The 23791-nt window shown below is 39.8% G+C and overlaps 1 protein-coding gene and 1 long non-coding RNA gene across 2 annotated transcripts in view; both read right to left on the reverse strand.

Moving 5' to 3' along the window:
• pde5ab (phosphodiesterase 5A, cGMP-specific, b) overlaps positions 1 to 23791 on the reverse strand; it is a 174574-nt gene that overhangs the window by 39337 nt on the left and 111446 nt on the right. Inside the window, exons 9-12 of the mRNA XM_081599054.1 lie at positions 22297 to 22405; positions 22129 to 22213; positions 21433 to 21608; positions 18692 to 18742 (exon numbers count right to left, since the gene is read on the reverse strand). Of these exons, the coding sequence (XP_081455180.1) occupies positions 18692 to 18742; positions 21433 to 21608; positions 22129 to 22213; positions 22297 to 22405 (421 nt within the window). The remainder of the gene's footprint in view (positions 1 to 18691; positions 18743 to 21432; positions 21609 to 22128; positions 22214 to 22296; positions 22406 to 23791) is intronic.
• On the reverse strand, positions 3686 to 9287 carry LOC145548529 (uncharacterized). The gene is made up of 4 exons (XR_014084538.1): positions 5325 to 9287; positions 5037 to 5140; positions 4823 to 4928; positions 3686 to 4732 (listed from the first exon to the last, which is right to left on the reverse strand). It is a non-coding gene; the product is annotated as an uncharacterized LOC145548529 (long non-coding RNA).

Consider the following 23791-nt stretch of genomic DNA (forward strand, 5'->3'; position numbering starts at 1 on the left):
CGTCTCCGTGAAACTCGTCTCCAAATACATTGGCCCGTATGAGATTGACTCCATAATCAGTCCCACAGCAGTCCATCTTCCCCATTCTCCCCTCTCTTCGCATTCATCCCACACATGTATCCCAGATCAAACCTGTCCAGACCAGCACATTATCACCTGCCTCCTGAGTGTGTTCTGCATGTCGGCAAAGAAACTACCCAAAACCATGACAAGTTATGAAGATATCAATAAGTGTTATTAGTGTCAAATGCTATATTTAGAGTCATTACTATTAACTCTTACCTCAAGTAAAGTGAAACAAGTAGCAAGAGTTATAAAGATGTCATTAAGTGTCATTACAATATCATTAATATTAACTCTTACCTCAAGTGAAACAAATAGCAACAATTGTAAAAATGTCATTCAGTGTTATTACAGTGGCAAATGCTATGCTAACACAGTCACTAATATTAAGTCTTACCTCAAGTGAAGTGGAAAACACTGGACTACTTATAACTACCATCATAGCTGTAGAACAAACCCTTTGTACATTGGAATAAAACAAAAGATCACTTGTTCTTCAAACTGAGGGTTTAACTTCTGGTCACTATATTGAAACTTTGAAATACTGATTGGAAAACTAAAACAGAATTACTTATTCTTTAATTTAAGAAAATAAGTTCTTTCAACAGTCCTAACATTTTTTGCTTTGATTGTGTCAGCCTTCTCCTTCGTTATAGCCTTCTTGTAAAGCTCTGAAAATGGGGAGATCTTCTTGTCTTCATTTCCTGGAAGCAGCTTTTTGAAGGTGTCCGGAAATGCTTAAAAATTATAGCTGTTCTTGAAATACTTGTGGTTAGTGTTAATCATGATGAAAGCCTTTTCATGAATTCAAACTTGGTGAATCTCTTCTGGACATTCTCATAGTGGCTGATGACTCAATCCCCTGTGGTCAAAAGAACAAAAACAGATAAACAGAAAACAATATGATCTTAATTCAGCATTTATTTAAATACCATTCCAAAAATGCTTCACACTCTCAGAATGGTAGACTGGCAGACAAATGTCTAGTTAACATGACTGGTTGTTATAAAGTGGATTACAACTAGGCCTGTCACGTTAACAAATTTTGCTGAGAGATTAATTGTCTAAAAAATTATTGCAATAAACGATATTGTTTCAAGACCTTTTGACACTGATTTAATGAAAATGACTAATAATGCATGCTATTTCCTGCCATAGACAGATACACTTTATTTTCAAAAGAACACATAACACTGGAACTGATAAACTAAATAAACAAAACAACCAAAAACAAAAATAAAATGGATTCTCAGTCTCCATTAACAAAAAACGTACTTGAATAAAAACTAAACAACATAAAGCCAAAGTGGAAATAAATACTGCATTCAACCAAAAGAGTGCAGATTATGAAGTCTGTATACTATATTCCCCTTCAGTAATCACTATAATTAAATAGAGAAGATGGGCACATCCCACTACCTAATGCAGTAGTTCACACTACACCGTTTTTTGCTCCTATTTTCTCCTTATGACAATCTTAGAACGTTGGCCGATCTAAGATTGTCGCTGGTTATTTTGTAACCGATCATCCTGCAGTGTGTGGTGTGTTACGGTAGATCGTCATGACCGCTCCGATCTAAATCAGGAGGTTTCCCCGACTGGGAGCTTAACGCTGAATGTGACAGGTAGCCAATCAGAATGCGCGGATTCTTCTCTGCGCTTTCTGAGGGGAAATAAGGAGGGGAATCCCAAACAGCTGACACGGCGCAACCCGAAGTCCAGCGGACATCGGAGATGATATGTGGAAACAACATTAATATTTATTCAACGTTTCGTGCAAAGACTATAGAAATGACAAGGAGAGGAGTTGGAGCCAAATTGCTACAGCAGTTGATAAACCCGGTAAGTTTTCAGCTGTTCTTCATTAACGTGACATAAATAGGTTATAATGATTTTTCATTCAGTCAGGACTTTACACTGAGCCACATGCATCACAGGTAGATTCTAGTGAAGCACTTATTAATGCCTGATATTAAAATTAGTTAACTGGACTTGTAGCCATTATTTTGGGCTACAAGTCCAAAATAATGGCTGTGTGGCTGGACACCACACGGCACGATCGAACCCGATCGAACCGTTATACCTAGGATTTCTGTCGGCTAATGTGTCTCTCAGGTTTTGAAAATGGGCCGACAACTCATGTCCCGTGCGCTGGACATTAGACTAAGGAAATGAGGAAGGGAGGGTCAGTGGAGAGCACCGGAGCTGAGCCTTTTTTCATTCAGTGTCATCAACAGAAAGAAAATAAAAAGACAGGAAGAGACGATAAAACCGATAATTAAAATGAGGTCGATAGGTTTAATTTATCATGCGATTAATTGATTTATCGTGACAAGCCTAGTTAAAACTATTTCCTAATACAAGAAGCATTATGACTACAGCTGAACAAAATTATTCTGATGAAATATTTGTTTGGCAAAAGTTCATGCAGCCTGCCACTGTTATTCAGATTGCATCATTTAATGTGTAGTTTTAGGCACATGAGTATCTTTTCACTTAATGAGCATTCAAACTTATTTCCAACCAGATATTCTGGCTTATGGATGTTTGCAAGATGTTTATTAATAGAATAAACACCAGTTTTACATTTGACAACAATATTTGTCTAAAACATGGCATACTAACTGAGCTGGTGGATGTTGATTCCTACTCCCCCCTCTCCACTTACCCTGTGACCTCCCACCCCTCTTCACCTGGAGAAAATAGTAACACAAAAATGACTTACCTAATATTCTTGGGGAATATTTCATCTGCTTCTTTCTCTTTAGTCAAACAGGGACTTCTTTCTCTGGTGGCTGGTCCTCATTATCATCCTCTACACCCATAGCATGTCTTCATTAGCCACCTTTGTCCCCACCATGTGTCCTTAGGCTAACATGGGTCTTCATGTGACTAAAGTTGCCAAAGCAAAGAACACAAGCACTGTGTCACTTCAGCCAAGTTACTAAGTAATGCACATAAAGGATAACTTTGACTAACACGATAGCTTTTAATTTGCTAGATTAAAATTGGAGGAAAAAAAACTATTTGCCTGCCTTTAAAATATGTTTAAAATTAAGGGCTAACATTACAGTAATAGAGCTTAATAACTTTAGCTAACATTAACTTACAGCAAGGTGGCATTGTCTTGAATTGCTTATAGCTAACACTACAAAGAAAGAGAACATAGTCAATGTTATTTTCTCAAAGAAAATGTAAAGTTAATAAGACACATACCTCATATGTAATAGGTGACACACTTCAGCTTCCTTTTAAACAGGAGGTCTGGTCGTTATGACCCTATGGTCATAATATAAGAGTTAGACCCCGCATTGGCTGCTCCGGCGCAGGAAATACGGCGGCCATCTTGGAGCAGTCGTCCCTCCTACTTTGCTCAACCAAAACAACAGAAGATGCCTCAGCACTGAGGGATATTGTTTTTCAGATCCATGGACTATTGATGTGAGGGCTCCACAGACAACATTTCACAAGTAAGAGGGACATATCATTGTGTATATATTGTGATTAGAATATTAGCGAGATACCAGCTAATATTAGCTACAGTGCTTGATGTAATACGGGTTCAGCTGCTATGAAGGTTAACTGAGATTCTGTAAATCTAAAAAAATTAATTATTCTCTAACATTGGCTTAGATTATCTGACACAAGAGCCTATATTAGAAATGAAACAATGTAACACATATTATAAAATGTATATTATGTGTTATAACATTCACCAGCATAGTTTACACAGGTGGTAAAGACTATTATTTATATGTAATTCTTCCACTCTGTCAGAAGTAAGATACATCCTAAATCTTCCGTTTTTGTTTTGAAGGTTTCACTAAGACCGGATAAGCGGAAGAAAATGGATGGATGTATGGGTTTCCCTAAGACACATGTGAGGAAGTAGAGGGAGATATATACAAAGAGAGACGGATTCACTGCACCACGGATAAATCTCGCATCAGATTTTGGACTCAGCCCAAGTAAAAAAAAAGTATACTTTAGTATACTAAATTTTAACATACTTTGATTGATGTACTTAAACTGTATTATTTTGGAACAACTATTTTTGTGCTTAGTATACTTTAGTAGTATTTAAATAGTATTAAATTACAACTTATAGTACACTGTAGTGTAGTATACTAGTAGTATAGTATAGTTGTACTTAGTGTACTTAAAGTATACTTTTTAAATATAATGTTTCAGAGCTTTATTATTATATTTTGATATAATTATATTTAGAGTGTAATAATTCTGTCTCAGAAATATATTTAAAATACATATTTCATATACTTCAAATATATTTTGAATAGTTGATTTTTTATTTTTTATTTCCTGCTTTTGATAATAAAGTACAATTTTAATTACTCATAATTCGTCTTTATTCCTACTTTCCTATTTTGTACATTACATGCATAACTACACTACAGTATTTACATTGTTTTAGGCTACAATTACATGGAAAGATTAATTACACAAGATGCCCAAGGTAATTCAAATATTTTGTTTTATTACCGACATTTTAAAATTGTCCACTTTTACTCACAACTTTATGAACTTTACATAAATTATCAGTTTACACATCAAAAGTGAACACATGAACATAAAAATTTAAGTGTGACAATAAAACATAAAAGTGAGGATCAACGACAGAACATTCCCGTTCACTGCACCTTACAGAAACCTACAAAAAAGAACAATAGAGCAATTAAACAGAGAAAGTATTTGTATTTAAAGAGAACAGAAAACTGTCAAATAAAAAAATTATACTTACAATTTTAAGACGTTGTGGACTCGCCATATATGTGACATCATCAGAACAGATGATGATTGGGACCAGATGCCTGGGGTGGAAAAACATTTCTGGGTGTCTTCTTTGCCTGTTTATGTTAGAAGTAGAAAAAAATAGTCAGCAATGTCACAGAATCAGTTGATGTTGGCATTAACTGTGAAGCTGTTTGAAGTGTGGACTTAAGGAGACAAACTACCTTAAAATCTTTCCATCCATGATCTGAACACATCTGTTCTGAACGCAGCCATCAGATGAGAGGCAGGGTTCACCATGGACAGGTCACCAGTCCATCACAGGGCCCTGAAAGCCAACAACAAATAAAATGTATGAAAGAGAAATGTTAGATTAACAAGGGGGGAAATTCTGTCCAGTTACCTTTAAACCAAATCATGTTTATTAAGCACTTGGTGTTGGTAACAGCAGTTTCTGTTGTTGAAAATGAAATGTAGCTAGCTCCTCATTGAAAAAACAAAAACAAACTTACACCATGAAGATGATGTGAAGGTTCATCCTCAGAGCTGGTTGGTGATCTTGTGGAGTCAGAGCTTCTTCTGAGACAGAAAAGTCTTTAGGTTTCCTAACACCTGATTTCTCTGGCTTCCTCTTTCATTTGCTTAGACTGCAAACATATGTTGAAGATAAAAACATTGATGAACGAGTTAGAACAACAACCTCACAATATCAAAGTCTCTTTCTCTTATGGAGCTTAATTAAAACCAGGTTAAGTTTATGAATTAAAGTATAAGTCGCAACAAACAGCCTCAATGCAGTTATAACATGAAGCTGAATGATTCCTATAGTAATAATTATACAAGTCACAATAAAATTGATAAAATAATTATTTATGAAACCAACATAAGTTATATATCTTTACTGCACTGTTTATAATTAAATGAAGATAATTAATAAGCAAACTTACCACCAGCTAGCAACACTTAGCAGCCTTCGTCCCTCCGGGCTCCTTTTGTGACACACATTTCATTTCCATCGGTTGTTGTCCCGTTGTGTTGTCGTCTAACTTGGACTAGGACGTCACCGGCTGAATTTACCAAAATTAGTTACTATTTCAAGGCCCTCTCTACTTTTAAGGCAGTATTATGCGAGTAAAAATGGCGAATTTGAACATCGTCTGTTATCTTCCCTGCGTTCAAGTTTTTTCTTCTCTTTGTGGCGTTTTTTTAAATAAATGAAAGTGTGCAATACCGCCACCATCTGGTCTGGAGTATGAACTGGAGCTAATGCCGTTGATGATAAGGTTTTACATCACACATCTGAAAATGGATTGGGTACTTAGAGGTTAACTAAGAGGTTAAAAATTACATCATGATTATACATTTTTTTATTGTATGCAATTTTAATAACTAGTAAAAGATTATTAAGGCACTTAAAAATTCATACTTTTTAGGTACTTAAAAAGTATGCCTACATATTACATTAAACACACTTTAAAGGTGCCTAAAAGACATACTTCTGCATATGTATTAATTAGTCTTATTTTGTAATCATTTTGCTGCGTGATGCAGACTTCTGTCCAGGTCCCTCTTGGAAATGAGATCTGGATCTCAATGGGGTTCACCTGGTTAAATAAAGAAAGTTAAGGCATACTTTATTAGCCTAAAATTTACACTGAGATGTAATTTAAAACATATTGAAAATAATAATCTAAAGTAGTGTTAAGTAAATTTTTAAAAATATATATTTTGAGCATATATTTTTAAATATACACAAAATATATTTTAAATACACTTCAGAAAGTGTATATTTACACTTGGGCAAATATATATTTTGTTCACTTAAAGTATACTTTTATTTAATATATTAAAAGTGTATTTTGGTACAATTATGTTTCAGTGTGTTTAAAGTTCTAATTTCGAAATTGGTACAAGTATACTTTTAGTATACTTCAGATATACTTATAGGTAGTACACTTAATACTTAGTATAGGTGTACTTTCACAAATTTAAGTATGTTTGAAATATACTAAAATATACTTTTTTTGACCTGGGAATCTCAGCTGCTGAATCACTGAAGCTAGAACTCATCAGCTGAAAAACATATTCACATATCTATATGTATGTATACACATACATACATATAAACATGTATCCAATATATATTATTCAGTATTAATCATTATTTATTTGTGTTTGTATAGTTATATAAATATGTATTGATCTTACTAAATAATTTATTAAATAAATGATGAACGGCTGTGTGCTTTGTAATATGCTCATCATACATCAATATCAGAATATTCCATTCCTATTCTATTTTGTAGCCACTAAGCATATTTAAATATGCTGAACTATGTATTAAAAATATACTTAAATAATACAATTGTTTATAAATGTAGGTTTGATAGATGTTTGAATATGGTTTCCAGTAACAAAAAGTGTGTTATGATTGATTAAATGACCTGATACGTCATTGTGCTGCTAAACACATAACGCCCTAAATCTCGTCAGCGACAATAGGCAAGAGCAGTCCATAAGGCGTCTATCCTTATATTATGTCTATGGTTATAACTTGTGTTAGGGAGGCCAGCAAGATGGAAGATTTCTTGTTCATAAACACACTGCACGTCTGTTCGTGCACTGTTGCCTCTCACTGGTGGAGATGTGTATAGGACTACTTAAAACAGCCTTAAATAATGTTTCAAATGCAAAGTTCATAAGTATGGAGGACCAAAACTGATATAATAAGAAATAAAAGCATAAATCTATATTTAGTTTTTCCTTTTCATGACACATGAGTTTCCATCATGTATATGTTTTATTTTTCATTTCCCCTAAACATGTGTTTTTGTCAAGAAAAGTAAATATTTTGTTTTGTCTTTTCCTTATCCACCTTATTCCTCGGAGGCTTACTGGGGAAACGATTATGGGTCTTACTTCCGGCGCCCACCGGAAGTAGCAGTATTTCATTGTAACTTGTAGGGTTTTTTGCTGATCTACATACAGGATTGAAGTTACATCTCTCTTTTCGGTCATAATACAATATTTAGTTAAACTTGTTCACAGACACACTGCTGAACCCTCTCAGCCAAATCATCAACAAGACTGGCTACGGATACCGACTCAAGAATGGGGCCACGATCAGTCACCTCCTCTATATGGATGACATTAAGCTGTACGCCAAGAGCGAGCGAGACATCGACTCACTGATCCACACCACCAGGATCTACAGCACTGACATTGGGATGTCATTCGGACTAGAGAAGTGTGGTCGGATGGTTACAAAGAGAGGGAAGGTCGCCCACACAGAAGGGGTCTCACTCCCAGAAGGAACAATAGCAGACATAGAGCACAGCTACAAGTACCTGGGAATACCACAAGCAAATGGCAACCTCGATGAGGTCACAAGGAAATGAGCCACAGCCAAATACCTCCAACGAATAAGGCAAGTCCTGAGAAGCCAGCTCAATGGCAAGAACAAGATCCGTGCAATAAACAGCTATGCCTTACCAGTAATCAGATACCCTGCCGGAATAATTAGCTGGCCAATGGAAGAGATGAAGGCCACTGATGTTAAGACTAGGAAGCTACTAACCATGCATGGAGGATTCCACCCCAAATCCAGCACCCTGAGACTGTACACGAGCCGTAAGGAAGGAGGCAGAGGACTAGTGAGTGTGAGAGCCACTGTCCAGGATGAAACATCCAAGATCCATAAATACATCAAGGACAAAGCCTCAACAGACGATGTGCTCAGCGAATGTCTCAGTCAATGGGGAACAGAAGACAAGGTGCTGGAAGTACCATCATGGGAGGACAAGCCCCTACATGGGAGGTACCATCGACAAATAACTGAAGTGGCTGATGTCAGGAAAACCTACCAATGGCTGGAGAAAGCTGGACTCAAGGACAGCACAGAGGCTCTCATCCTGGCCGCCCAGGAACAGGCCCTAAACACCAGAGCAATAGAGGCTCAGATCTACCACACCAGACAAGACCCAAGGTGTAGGTTGTTCAAGGAGGCCCCTGAGACAGTCCAGCACATAATAGCAGGGTGCAAGATGCTGGCAGGGAAAGCGTACATGGAACGACATAACCAAGTGGCGGGCATAGTGTACAGGAACATCTGTGCAGAATATGGACTGGAAGCCCTGAGATCAACGTGGGGAAAAACCCCCAAAGGTGGTGGAGAATGACCGAGCTAAGATCCTGTGGGACTTCCAGATCCAGACAGACAAGATGGTGATGGAGAACCAACCGGACATTGTGGTGGTGGATAAAGAACAGAGGAAAGCCGTTGTGGTGGATGTAGCAATACCAAGTGATTACAACATCAGGAAAAAGGAGCAGCAGAAACTGGAGAAATACCAGGGCCTCAGGGAGGAACTGGAAAAGACCTGGAAGGTGAAGACCACAGTGGTGCCTGTGGTCATCGGGGCCCTCGGGGCAGTCAACCCCAAACTGGAGCAGTGGCTCAAACAGATCCCAGGAACAACATCAGACATCTCAGTCCAGAAATAATGTGCAGTTCTAGGCACAGCCAAGATACTCAAGCTCCCAGGCCTCTGGTAGAGGACCCGAGCTCAGAGGATGAAACAGACCACCCGCGGAGGGTGAGAAGGGAATTTATATATATATATATAAAAAAAAAAAAAAATTCCCTTCTCACCCTCCGCGGGTGGTCTGTTTCATCCTCTGAGCTCGGGTCCTCTACCAGAGGCCTGGGAGCTTGAGGGTTCTGCGCAGTATCTTGGCTGTGCCTAGAACTGCACATTTCTGGACTGAGATGTCTGATGTTGTTCCTGGGATCTGTTTGAGCCACTGCTCCAGTTTGGGGGTGACTGCCCCGAGGGCCCCGATGACCACAGGCACCACTGTGGTCTTCACCTTCCAGGTCTTTTCCAGTTCCTCCCTGAGGCCCTGGTATTTCTCCAATTTCTCATGCTCCTTTTTCCTGATGTTGTAGTCACTTGGTATTGCTACATCCACCACAACGGCTTTCCTCTGTTCTTTATCCACCACCACAATGTCCGGTTGGTTCGCCATTACCATCTTGTCTGTCTGGATCTGGAAGTCCCACAGGATCTTAGCTCGGTCATTCTCCACCACTTTTGGGGGTGTTCCCCACTTTGATCTCGGGGCTTCCAGTCCATATTCTGCACAGATGTTCCTGTACACTATGCCCGCCACTTGGTTATGTCGTTCCATGTATGCTTTCCCTGCCAGCATCTTGCACCCTGCTGTTATGTGCTGGACTGTCTCAGGGCCTCCTTGCACAACCTACACCTTGGGTCTTGTCTGGTGTGGTAGATCTGAGCCTCTATTGCTCTGGTGTTTAGGGCCTGTTCCTGGGCGGCCAGGATGAGAGCCTCTGTGCTGTCCTTGAGTCCAGCTTTCTCCAGCCATTGGTAGGTTTTCCTGACATCAGCCACTTCAGTTATTTGTCGGTGGTACATCCCATGTAGGGGCTTGTCCTCCCATGATGGTACTTCCAGCACCTTGTCTTCTGTTCCCCATTGCCTGAGACATTCGCTGAGCACATCGTCCGTTGAGGCTTTGTCCTTGATGTATTTATGGATCTTGGATGTTTCATCCTGGACAGTGGCTCTCACACTCACTAGTCCTCTGCCTCCTTCCTTACGGCTCGTGTACAGTCTCAGGGTGCTGGATTTGGGGTGGAATCCTCCATGCATGGTTAGTAGCTTCCTAGTCTTAACATCCGTGGCCTTCATCTCTTCCATTGGCCAGCTAATTATTCCGGCAGGGTATCTGATTACTGGTAAGGCGTAGCTGTTTATTGCACGGATCTTGTTCTTGCCATTGAGCTGGCTTCTCAGGACTTGCCTTATTCGTTGGAGGTATTTGGCTGTGGCTCCTTTCCTTGTGACCTCATCGAGGTTGCCATTTGCTTGTGGTATTCCCAGGTACTTGTAGCTGTGCTCTATGTCTGCTATTGTTCCTTCTGGGAGTGAGACCCCTTCTGTGTGGGCGACCTTCCCTCTCTTTGTAACCATCCGACCACACTTCTCTAGTCCGAATGACATCCCAATGTCAGTGCTGTAGATCCTGGTGGTGTGGATCAGTGAGTCGATGTCTCACTCGCTCTTGGCGTACAGCTTGATGTCATCCATGTAGAGGAGGTGACTGATCGTGGCCCCATTCTTGAGTCGGTATCCGTAGCCAGTCTTGTTGATGATTTGGCTGAGAGGGTTCAGGCCTATGCAGAACAGCAGTGGGGACAGAGCATCTCCTTGGTATATGCCACATTTGATGGAGACTTGTGCAAGTGGTTTGCAGTTGGCTTCAAGGGTGGTTTTCCACAGCCCCATCGAGTTTGCAATGAAGGCTCTTAGAGTCCTATTGATGTTGTACATCTCTAAGCATTCAATGATCCAAGTGTGTGGCATTGAGTCATAGGCTTTCTTGTAATCAATCCAAGCGGTACACAGGTTGGTGTGTCGGGTTTTGCAGTCTCGGGCGACTGTGTGGTCTACAAGGAGTTGGTGTTTGGCTCCTCTGCTATTTATGCCTATGCCCTTCTGTGCCTTGCTCATGTATTTATCCATGTGCCCGCTTATCTTAGCCGCTATGATGCCTGACATGAGCTTCCATGTTGTAGAGAGACAGGTTATTGGCCGATAGTTGGATGGGACTGAACCCTTCGAGGGTTCCTTCTGTATCAGGATTGTGCGCCCTTCAGTTAACCATTCAGGGTGAGTCCCATTTTGTAGCAGCTGGTTCAGTTGAGCTGCCAGTCGCTCATGGAGGGCAGTGAGTTTCTTAAGCCAGTAGGCATGGATCATGTCAGGTCCTGGTGCTGTCCAGTTTTTCATACCCGAGACTCTGTCTTGGACATCTGCCACAGTGATGGTTACCGGGGCTTGTTCAGGGAGGTTGCTGTGGTCCTCTCGTAGAGAGGTTAGCCACTGTGCATTGCTGTTGTGGGACGCCTCCCTTTCCCATATGCCTTTCCAGTATTGTTCAGTCTCCAGCCTGGGTGGGTCTGCTCTGTTGTTATTACCCTGCCATTGAGAGTACACTTTAGCTGGTTGGGTGGCGAAGAGCCGGTTAATCCTCCTGGCTTCATTCTCTCTCGTGTATCTCTTTAGGCGGCTGGCCAAGGCTTGGAGCCTTTGTTTGGCAGTTTCGAGTGCTTCAGGTATGGGCATCTGGCTGTACTTCTTGGGTACTGATCTTTTCATTGCACCCCTTTGGAGCTCTGACAGTTGACTCACTTCCCTCCTTGTTGTCTTGATCTTAGCCTCTAACCGTCTTTTCCATGGTGGGTATTGGGTCTCATGGTTGCTCTTATAACCAAGCATCTCAAGGATCACTGATGCTGAGTTGTATATCAGCTCATTGGTTTCTGTTATGGTGTTGGTAGGGATCGTTCTCAATGCCGAATTCACATCTTCAATGAGACTTTCTGATGGTACTTCACTCAGCCGTTGTAATTGGTGTCGGGGTCGTCTGGTGTTCATGCGGGCCATGATTCTCTCTCTCAGGTCAGTTGCTGCCTCGTTCAGCTCAGATGGTTGGTTCATTACTGGGGCTACATACCCAGTCTCTGGGCGGGGAGTCGTAGTTGACTCCCTTCTGACCTGGCATCCTGGCTCCTTCCCGTAGCACTTGTGTCGTACCTCGTCAATCTCCAGTTGTGACAGCAGTTGCCGTTTGCGGATGTTGGAACACTGAGCTACTAGTTGTTTGGCAGTTAGTGTTGACTGGGGATGTCGAGCTAACCATTCCTCCCACAGTCTTTGCATGTAGCCCCTCTGACTAGGATTACTTGAGTAGTAGCATTCCAACAGATCCATGTTTTCATCTCTCGCCCATTTCCGTCTTGTTCCAGTAGCCCACTTTTCATCAGGGTGCTCTGGTCCCCCAGCACCTGACGCAGACCTTGTTTGACCGGGCGACGTCTGAGCCGGCATGTCATGCTTATTTGTGTCTCTCATGGTATGAGGTAGGCTATATAGCTCATGTGTGTGTGTGCGTGTGTGTGCGCACATTTAACATTTTGAAAGTCTGGCTCCGCCACTGGTTGTTAAGCTTCAGTTCATCTATAAACTGCTGGACAGCCTTGACACCACCTTCCTCATTAGCATAATGAGGCAGAAATGCATAAAGAAAAGTGAAAAAAGGAGATGATTCAATGTAAAAAGAACAAACTCTTGAATACGGAAAGGAAAATAAAAAATATATATTTTATTTTCAAGACCAGTGGTGGGACTTAGGTACTTAAGTACAATTTTCGTGTATCTGTACTTTACTTAAGTAGATTTAATAATGGATACTTTCTACTTTTACTCCACTACATTTTAAAGTAAATATCTGTACTTTCTACTTCACTACATTTCTACAAAAGTGTCGCGTTACTCGTTACATCCAAGTCGCATTTAGCTTTTTTTCCGTTAAGATGTGAAGTTCAGGGACTTAAGATGGCGCCGTAAAATCCAAGCAATAACGTGACTTAGTGTCTGTTGTCACCCATCGGCTCCACCTTTACTCGCACGCGGAGCTCTAAGACATGCGCAGTGGTTTCCTCTGAGCAGGAGAAGATGTCTGTCTAATGTCAGTAATATAATAGCTGCATAAATCATAAGATATGGCGACATGTAAAATCAGCAGCGCTTCGCTTTCACAGACGGTGGAACTTCGTCCACCTTTTAGTGTCACTTGAAAGGAAAGCTTAAAGAAAGGTAAGATCTGTGGAGGTGATGCTAGCAAAGCTAGCTGTACAGAGAGACATGTTGCATCTGTGTTGAAAAAAAAGTTGTCACTCATGCGCTGAATTATTGTGTGTTGACTGAGGTGACGCAAATATGGGACAACGCTGTGACCAAAGTGCAACATAGTGATATGACATTCAGGAACGATCCGATTCTTCTGGACGGATCTTTACTAAGGTCGATAGGACTGAAGCCTCACTGAGAGCCGTTCTTTGTTCTTGTAATGCAGTAGCTATTATTTTGTTTCATTAAAAAAACATTATAAATATATATTTATTTACTTGACGAATAAATAAAACAGGAATGTAAGAAAGCAGAACTTGCTCATTGCTTTTCCTGTCATGGTGGCAGACGTTGCAGCAGGAGGGAGGATGAGAACAGTCATGGTGCTCCTCCTGCTTGGTTACTTCTTGCTTATTGTTCCTTGGTCAATGTTCATAGTTGAGCGTTGTTTACCGTTAATGCATTGCCTTAATTACTATGTTTAATGTTGCAGACAGTTGTGGTTTCTGACATTGGCAATATGGGCAACCGCCCAGGGTGTTATTTTTTTAGGGATGGCAGGAGACCTCTGTGTATTGTGGCACAGAGATGAAAGCAAAACAGAATGAAGAAGAGTTTGCATTGATACTAGTTAAGTATTTCATATCTAGGTGTTTTTATGGGAATGTGGATCTTTCAGATCAATTTGAGAAGCAATTTTGATAGGTGCACTTAATTTTATTGTGTCACGTAGCGTGGTCTTGATTTGGTCTCGGGTTTGGTGGTCTTGACTACAACTTTGCTCTGTTGCTCCTTGGTTGCATGTCTTCCCCTGCCCACCCTTTCAGTTGGATTTCTTTCAAAATAAAAGTGGCAAAAAAGTGAAGTTCATGTTATGTTAGGACAGGAGACGAGATGTTTCCATCCCTGAAATTATGATGCATAGAATCACATATCTAAGTCTAAACTATGTTACAGAGTAAATACAATAAAAACATACTTTATCTGTGGTAGTGTTCATTAAAATGGCACATTTCTGATGTATTAAAATTAAATACGATTGGTTCACTTAATGATATTAACGATTAGGTAATGCATTCAGCAAGTACTTTTACTTTTAATACTTCAGTATTTTTAAAAGCCAGTACTTTTTTACTTTAACTTAAGTAAAATGTTAATGTGGTACTTTGACTTGAGTACATTTTTGAGTACTTTCTCCACCACTGTTCAAGACATATACTAGAGGTGTGCCGATCAATCGGCCACCGATCATAATCGGCCGATTTTCCGTGAAAAAGTGTATGATCGGTGATCGCCGATCACGGTCTCTTGTTGCTGATCACATAAACCGATCACCTGCATCTCATTTCTCAGCCTGCCTGTGCAGCTGGTCTCCTCTTTCCTTCACACTGCGCAAACGCGCAGCAACAAATCCTAAGCGATGTCGTGTGGAACTATAACGCACTGAGTGAATGGGGAAGTTTGCATGTTGCAGCGGAAAATTACCTCGGGGTGAAGCAGGTCAAAATGCATCAACACAACGAAGCTAATACGACATAAAAACAATGCCATACTTGACGGAGTTTGGCTACATCGAGGCTCACTGCAGTAAAAAAAGACATATTGAGGATCAGATAGCAGGTAAAGCAGCGCACAGCTACAAACACTCACCTGGATTAGCATGACGGTCAGAAAGCTAAACAAATAACCTGGACACTTATTTAAGTCTTCGAGCTGCAATGTAAGACGCTGGTTCTGCTCTCGCTGTTGAACCGCTGCTACGCTACAGGTAGTAATATTTCACAGACGGAGCGCCGCTTCTGCTCCACCTGGTAGTGACTCTCACACCGAACCTCTGTTTAAAGCTGCAGCATCTAACCTAAAAAAATTATTTTTACATACGTATTAAAACTTTCGCTGTCCTAACATGAGACAGATAATCTCAAAAAAAATAATCGATGTCCTCCCTGTTCTGCATAATTACTCCGCTCAGTCAGAAACAGCCACTCAGAACTAGCAGTAATCAGCTAGCCGCCATGCTATCAGGAAGTTTTCATTCAGTAACTCAGGATTGTTTATTGTACTTGTATTTGCCTTTGAATGTATGTTTTATACTTGAATCTTTTGGCAATGTTGAGAGGTTTTATTTAACCTCTTCAGAACCTTCATATGTTTTCAGTCTGTTAAAGATAGTATTACCGATAGCAGTACAATTTGCACAATGCCTGTTTTGTTTTTTTCTTGGAAAAAGTTATTAAAAACAAGTTTTTGTCTAAATTAAGGTGAATTCATGGTTGCTTTTTCCACATAATGTAACCAGTGCTTATGATTAAAAAAATAATAAATCGGTATCGGTGATCGGCAGGAAAAAACCTGATCGGCACATCTCTAACATATATAGTTCTTGATGAAAATGCACGTGTAAGAAAAATGAAAAACAAACGTTATACACTTCTGGTTTTATTTTTCACTGTCAGTTTTGGTCCTCCATAATGTCTTCCAGTGTTTAACACGACAAAGTAATTGGCTAAGCTTTTACTATGTTGAACTGTATCTGCTCTTTTTCATCCTAACAGGCTCAGAGCTGATTTGTCTCTGCTACTCAAGCAGCTACTACTGCCATTAACTTTTAACTTTCCTTTAAAACAGAAAGTACACCTGGATCAGTGTTGCTGTGTTTTATTTCTGTGTTTTCTCAAACCTTTAGGCCAGGGGTTTGCAACCTTTACAACATAGATTCATTCTTGACCTCAGTCTAGGTAATATACTCATTTAGAGCCACAAATGTTACATTGTCTTGATACATTTCTTCTGGTCAATTGTTCATTCTTAAAAAAAAACAAAAAACTGTCATTTGGACACATTTTCCTCTGGGGTGTGTCGTTGAAGACTGTCCACAGAGCCACACGCAGCTCCACAGCCACAGGTTGAAGACCCCTACCCCCGCAGAACACCCCATGGCAGAACCTGATTCAGGTTTTAGTTCTGCTGGAGATTTCCTAATTGTTATGGAGGAGTTTTCCTTTCCACTGTCTGTGTTCGTCCAGGAGGAGTGAGTGCTGCAAGTCCATGCAACTCTATGCAATCTGCTGGGTTTCCTTTGATAGAAAACTTTTCAACCACTTTGAAATAAATCAACTGAACGTGACTGCTTTGTCTGATAGCTGGGATCAATTTGTAATGTACATAATTAATCGGAAATCTGTTTGTATGATTGTGGTATTTTCTGAATAATACATTTTATTCATAAAGCACTTTTCTAGACACTCAAAAATGCTGTACAGTAATAAAGATTAAAAGCAACAACAAACTGAGAAATATGAAAGAAATCTTTCATATTTAACATTATCACATAGTGAGAATCTCATACCGACCCATCATTCTTGTTTAGTTTGTTTTATACCGGCCATAGCTAGCATGCTAATTATGGCCTGTAAATCAGTGTTTCTCAACCTTTTTCGGGCCAGCGCCCCCCTAGCCTTTATCCAGGTCCCTCACCGCCCCCCACCAAAAAATTTGTAGGCTACTTTGCACTGATAATTATTTTATTATTAATGTTACTATCATTACTGTAGATGTTTTGAATCGCCGCACTGATTATGTTTTCCCGGACATTCAGCGCGCCTTACGCTCCTTCACCTCGCGCACATAACGGGGTAAATGTAGCAAGTTTTGCCTAAACGTATCGGCGTCTGGAGGAGGGGGTTTGGGGGACGAGCGTATGTTTCTACGCTCCTTCGTGGGGGGCGCCAATTTATGTTTTCGCATCCACCTGAATAATGTGTAGTTGCGCCCCTGCCCATGGCACTTCAACAATATTATTTTACCTTTTATCTGGAAATATTGTCTGTTTATTCTTGCCATACTGTCCTCTGTATTAATTATTGCTCGAAAGGTCTTGCCATACCAGTTTATTCCTCCGTATTTACTTTAGTTTCTTAGTTTATTCTTGCATTTTGTTCTTCATTCATTTCCATTTAGTTTCATTTGATTAATATTATCCTCTCTTGGTTTATTGCTATGTCCACTTTAGTTTCTTTCCTGTTGCTAGATTTATTTTATCATGTATTGACCATCAGTAATCTTCACTCATCACCTGCTGCTCCTCCTAATCGTCATGTGTTTCACATCATGTGTTGATTTTTCAATGTTCAGCGTCGGATTCTCTGTTTTTATTTTAATTCACATCTAGTTCGTCGCTCCGTTTTGCCGCTTCTCATGTTTCAGAATTTTGCGCAATGTGCGCGGAGTTTTTTTTTTTTTTTTTTTTTAACTCCCTAAGGTGCAGGGCGGTCGGGAAACATATTGATGGGGAAAAGGCAGACTGACATAAACCTTTTAAAACAATGGAAACAATTTCAGTATTCTGATTATTGAAATTTAAAAGTGCTGTGGTACCGTTGTTCCCTCAAACCCGTTTCATACCGGACCACTTACAGCACCGTGTTAACGCTATAAAATGAACGCTCTCTATCGTGGTATCACCCATGGAGGGATTTCTTTATTTAAATGGGTTCATTTTTCAGAGGGATACAAAGTGAGGGTATCGTGATTTTAGTAATTACATGTTTATAAGAGCGATTTTCTGTTGTCCTTCCATGGAAGCGGGCAGCTTTCAAACGGAAATAAAACACTTTTTAATATAAATTGATGCTTTGACATGATCACAGAACTGCCATAACATATGTAGCTACATAAATACCAGACAAAGTGAATCCCAGCAGCGTCATCAGCCGGTGTAACGCTGAACTGATGCGGAGCCATGAAGCTACAAACACTGAATAGAAGAAGAGCTGCCATCGATACAGTTTTACCAAGTTGCTCAAAGTCGAGAACCCACGTTGAGAACCGCTACTGTAAAGCCTGAAACAGAGTTTCTGGGTCTTTGGTAACTACTTCAGCATCACACATCATCAATTATCAAGCAGCTAAATGTTCACTTCAATGCTAAATAACTTCTCCTGCTATTCCAGTTGTGAATATGAATAGAAAGCAGCCATTTTGAGCTGTTTTTACTGGAGTCTTTGTGCTGATTCAGTTGTGTTACATTTCATGTCTGTCATCAAACAAAAGGTCTGCTCTTTGTGACTTTAGAAACTCATTCTTTGAGTGTCACTGTGCCTCCAGTTTCATATTGATGTTTGTATCATACATAGTTTGAAATGTTAATTTACAGCAGTTACCTGAAGTTCCCGGGTTTCCTCCTCAGTGGCAGAGGCATGATATGATAAAACCTGGAGGACACAGACAAATCAAATTCAGCAGCATGTGGCAGCATATGCTGCATATATGGAAATACAGTGGTTATGGAAAGAATTAAGACCCTTTTAAAATTTTCCACTCTGTTTCACTACAGCCACTTCCTAAAATCAAAACAGGAAGAATGGCAGAGGAATCCAGGTGTGAAAAAGGGTGCTTCTAATCACTACTGAGCAAAGGGTCTGAATAATTGCAGGAGGGAGACTTTACCACGTTACTTTCGATTAAATAATCACATCAATGTGATTCTGTTTGTTCAATAATTTAGGGGCAAAAAGGGTTTTCAATTGTGTTTGAATAAAATGTAATTAATTGTGATCAATCAATTACAGACCCTGCAATTAGGTCAATTTAAAATTTTAACTGAGTTTCACTAACAGTTTTACCTATAGATACGCTTGATAACTGTTGTTTAATCCCTTATGTTATTAAAATACTTCACAACCAGGAGAGGTAAAATGGAAACGCATATACAAAAACAGGCACAAAATTATCCAAAGGACAATTGTAAACTGGTCTCATTTCTGCCTGTGGTTTACTTATTCTGATGAGTCATGTATTGTAAGATACTGTTATACACTGAGTGCACAAGTGTTGTGCTAGTTGTAGCTTTGAGGAATAATTTTATTGTGGAACAACTGCAGCTCTCTCGGTCAATTCAAAATGTTAATTATCTCGAAACTAAATATTTTAGAAAATAAAAATGAGATTTTCGCTTTCTTAATACAATATTTTTGTATGCGCAGAACTATTATGCAGCTGAATTAAAACTGAAACTTTTCTCACTTGTCACTTGTCAGCTCAAAATTGACAAACATTTCTGACATTTAAAAAATAAATCAGTGACCTTTACAGCCACCCTTCTTTTCCATAACACTTATAAGCCTTCCTTTCATGGAGTCCGTCAGTTTCTTGATCTGTTGACGATCAACTTCTCGTGCAGCAGCAGCCACAGCCTCCCAGACACTGATCAGAGATGTGAACCGTTTTCCTTCACCATACATGTCCTGTTTAAGAAAGGCCCACATGTTCTCAATGGGGTTTAGGTGTGGTGAGGAAGGGGACCGCTTCATTATTCTCTTATCTTTAAGGCCTTCCATAGTGGAGTACTTTGATGCATGCGATGGAGCAATGTCCTGCAGAAAAATCATGGTCTTCTTGAAAGATACAGACTTTTTCCTGAACCACAGCTTGAAGAAAGTGTCTTCTAAAAACTGGCAGTAGATTTAGGACTTGATTTTGAGTCCAACTTCAACCCGAAAAGGTCCAACTAGCTCATCTTTAATAACACCAACCTATACCAGCGCCCTGCCTCCACCTTGCTAGTGTCTGATGTGAAGTGGAGCTCTGTGCCTATTACTGATCCAGCCACAGGTCCATCCATCTGGTCCATCAAGACTCATTCTCATCTCACCAATCCATAGGACCTTTGAAAAATCTGTCTCCAGATCTGTCTTGGCCCAGTCTTGATGTTCCGACTTATGTGTCTTGTTCAGTGGGGGTCGGGTTTCAGCGTTCCTTATCTTGGCCATGTCTCTGAACATCTTGTACTTCTGGGTACTGCAGGTAGGTTTCAGTTCTGGAAAATGACAGGACTGGAAGATAATGGGTTCCTGTAGCTTCACGTTTGATTCTTCTCAACTCTTTGGCAGTTTAATTTCCATCTTTTTTTCTCAACACGTTTCTTGCGAACCTGTTAGCTATTTGCAGCAAATCGTTTGATGGTTGTGTGATCACGACCCAATATCTTAGTAATTTCAAGCGTGCTGCATCCCTCTGAAAGGCCTTTTACAATTTTGAACTTTTCAGACTCACTTAAATCTCTTTATTGGCTCATTTTGCCTGAGGAAAATAAGCTGCCTAATAATGATACACATCTTGATATAGGATGTTGATCTTCTTAGCCCCACCCTCCCTCACTAAACAAATACACATCAGCTGATATGTTTAGATTCAACAAGCATTCAAGTTTATACAGCCTGGAATTGGAAAATATGCATACAAATGATGATGTGATCAAAACTAAATTATAATTGTGCACACAGTGTATAGTTGGAACAATAATTAAAAGAAATGGGTAATTTCTGACTCAGCATAAAGAGAACCTAAAGTCATTCTATTCCAAATAAAGACTCCTTGATCTTAAGCCCACTTTCAGTCGGCCCATTCCCCCTTTGTGTCCCAAACAAAGAAAATATTTTGGAGACAAGATGTGACATCTTCAAAGGTTGCAATATTGTTGCAAAAGTCAACTCTGCTTTAATTTCTTCAGAACTTTCTCCCAGACCTGTGTGCTGTGTTTAATAGGCCACTGTAATCATGAGTAGTTGATATTTAAAATCGGTGATATCGGACTGTTTTCCAATATCAATATTGGATCGTGACATCGTATCGTGACATTCCTATCTATCTCCATTTTTGGGGATACAGCCAATCAGTGCCAAGGAAAATGAATGCCTGGATTGGGTGTTTTCATGTCAGCCAACACTGTCATTCAGCTTCCCATTTTCTTTCAAATATTTGAGATATGTTCTACAAAAAAATCTGCATATGTTCCACAGATAATTTGGAGTTACTTTTCACAAAAAAATTTTTGAACACTGAACCATGACTAGGCAGGGTTCAATGTGTTCTTCCAGATCTGAACAAGGTAAGCGGGGCTGACCTCCAGAGTGACCTCCTGTTTGGCCATGGCTCTCTCCACAGTCTCATACATCTGTGTGTTCTGAATGCCAAGGCCACAGAAGATGGCAAACGCTTCCAAGAACTGCTCATCGTTTCTGTTGAAGGTCTTGACGGTGCTTGACGCTTCGTCCGTTTTGTTCACCAACTGGCACACACCTACAAGCACGCAAGCAGACACACAAAACACAAATTGTTCAGTTTGGTTCTTACATGGAAATTTAGCAAATCATCCCCACTAGCATTACGCTGGCACCACTATGGAAAACCCTGGACATGTTTCAGTCGTGCTATAAAGCAGGGGTCACCAACTCCAGTCCTCAAGGGCTACTACCATCCTGCAACTTTTAGATTCACCTCTGCTCCAAAATGTCTGAATTTCCTCACCAGCATTCATTCCTCTCTGCAATAGGCTGGAAATGAGCAGTTTATTTGATCCAGGTGTGTTTGAGCAGAGACATATCTAAAAGTTGCAGGACGGTAGCCCTCGAGGACTGGAGTTGGTAACCCCTGCTATAAAGTTTAGAGTAGTAGAGTTTATTGCTAAATGCTACAGTTAGTCTTTAGCATTCATTTGAACAAATCCCTTGTCTTGCAGAACCTTGAGCTGGTCTACCAGATTCAATCCCAAGACGGTAAAATTTGGGCCAGTAAACAAAGAAAGCAACATGGCTCATACCTATGACTTTGTCTTTCTTGCCATTTCTGATTGGAGTGCAGAGCAAACTTTTTATCCGACTGCTGGAGCAATCAGGGCTCTCACACTGTTAAATAACAAAGGGGATTAACTTAATAGGACCAGGAAAAAAATGAAATAAAGAAAAGTGAGGAAGTGTGAGGCACAGACTGTCCAAGGGAAGCGCAGGTCCTTGGTGACATCGGTGATGTTGAGAGGTTGCATGGTGTTTCTAACATACTGAGCGTACATGTAGTTTATCTGACTGACATCACAGTCTCTGAGGAAGAAAACACACAACATAGCAAATACTTTTAGTTACATTCAAATGGAGCAAACAAAGCAGATGGAAAGTGTGATCATATCTCAATACAGCAGCTAAAAGCGCAACACTATAATTTTTAATTCATTGTTAAAGTAAAATTGTGAAGGTTAAAAAAATCCACCACTGAGTATTAACATAAGACATTTAGTTAGTATAACTTCTTTGGTACCCAGTTGGCCCCCGTCTAGATCCGCCCCTGGGCTGCAGGTCTGTGTCTGGTCATTAATGACCACTGAACAATGAATTCATACAATATGCGTCGGTCCGTAGCATTCTGGGGGTCCTGTGTAGCTCCCGCAAAGAGAAATTAGCTGACCTTAATATTTCCTATGTTTTATTTTGGTCATTATTGTTACACTTAGTGTTGATATGTGTGTAATAGGCGAGTCTATCTGACATTTATAGAAATACGGAACAAATCCCGTCCCGTATCGATTCAATACGGGACGATTCCGTATTTTACGGGACGGGTGGCAACCCTAATCAAAACATATCAAATGCTTTGTCCACTTAGTCAGACAGAGTTAAATATGTATTTGTGAACAAACAGATCTCAAACTCAAAGATTAAACTCGCAGGATCAGATTGTTGCTATGGTAACAAAACAATCTAACTATGAATATTGTTCTTTGAACTTTTACAAAGTAAACTTGCCAGCTCCTTAAAATCTTACATTTAAATGTTAAACAATTTAAAATATTTTAATTTATGTATGCTGAAATCATCAGATGAAATTTAGCAGCATTGATAATTTCAATAAACAAATGTTACATTTATGTATCTGTAGTCTGTGTTAAAATATTAGCATTTTAACACAGACTCTGAAGCCCTTGGGGGGCCTGATGGAGCTGCTGACGTAATTTAGATTAAACAGAAGTGCAAATAGTTTATATTCATTTTAACTGAATTTTTGATTAGTTGATTTTAAGACGTGGGTTTAAATAGCGTTTCACTAGCAATGTTTTCCCGTAACATATAATTACCCAGTAATATTTTTACTTTTTCTGTCTACTTAACATGTTTTAATAAAAAAACATAGTGGACCGCCTCGGTGTCCCGACCACCAGGCTTAGCACATTTTCTGGGGGAAACCCTGCAATGGTTTGCAATCATAACATTGCACCTTTTTTATGTTTTATATTTTTCCCACACATATTGATTTTTTTCTGTTAAATTGTACATAATATACTATATGTTGCATTGAAGGTGAAGAAAGTAAAGTAAGTTCAGAAATGCTTCATCATGATCTCATCTTTTTACCTCTGATATTTTAGTAGAAATGTAACCACAGCTGGAAGTCACTATGCCATTTTAGACTGTCCAGCTGGTTTCACAAAGTCA

Source organism: Poecilia reticulata, chromosome 18 (genome assembly GCF_904066995.2).
Source record: "Poecilia reticulata chromosome 18, P_reticulata-male-v2, whole genome shotgun sequence".
Taxonomy (NCBI): Eukaryota; Metazoa; Chordata; class Actinopteri; order Cyprinodontiformes; family Poeciliidae; genus Poecilia; species Poecilia reticulata.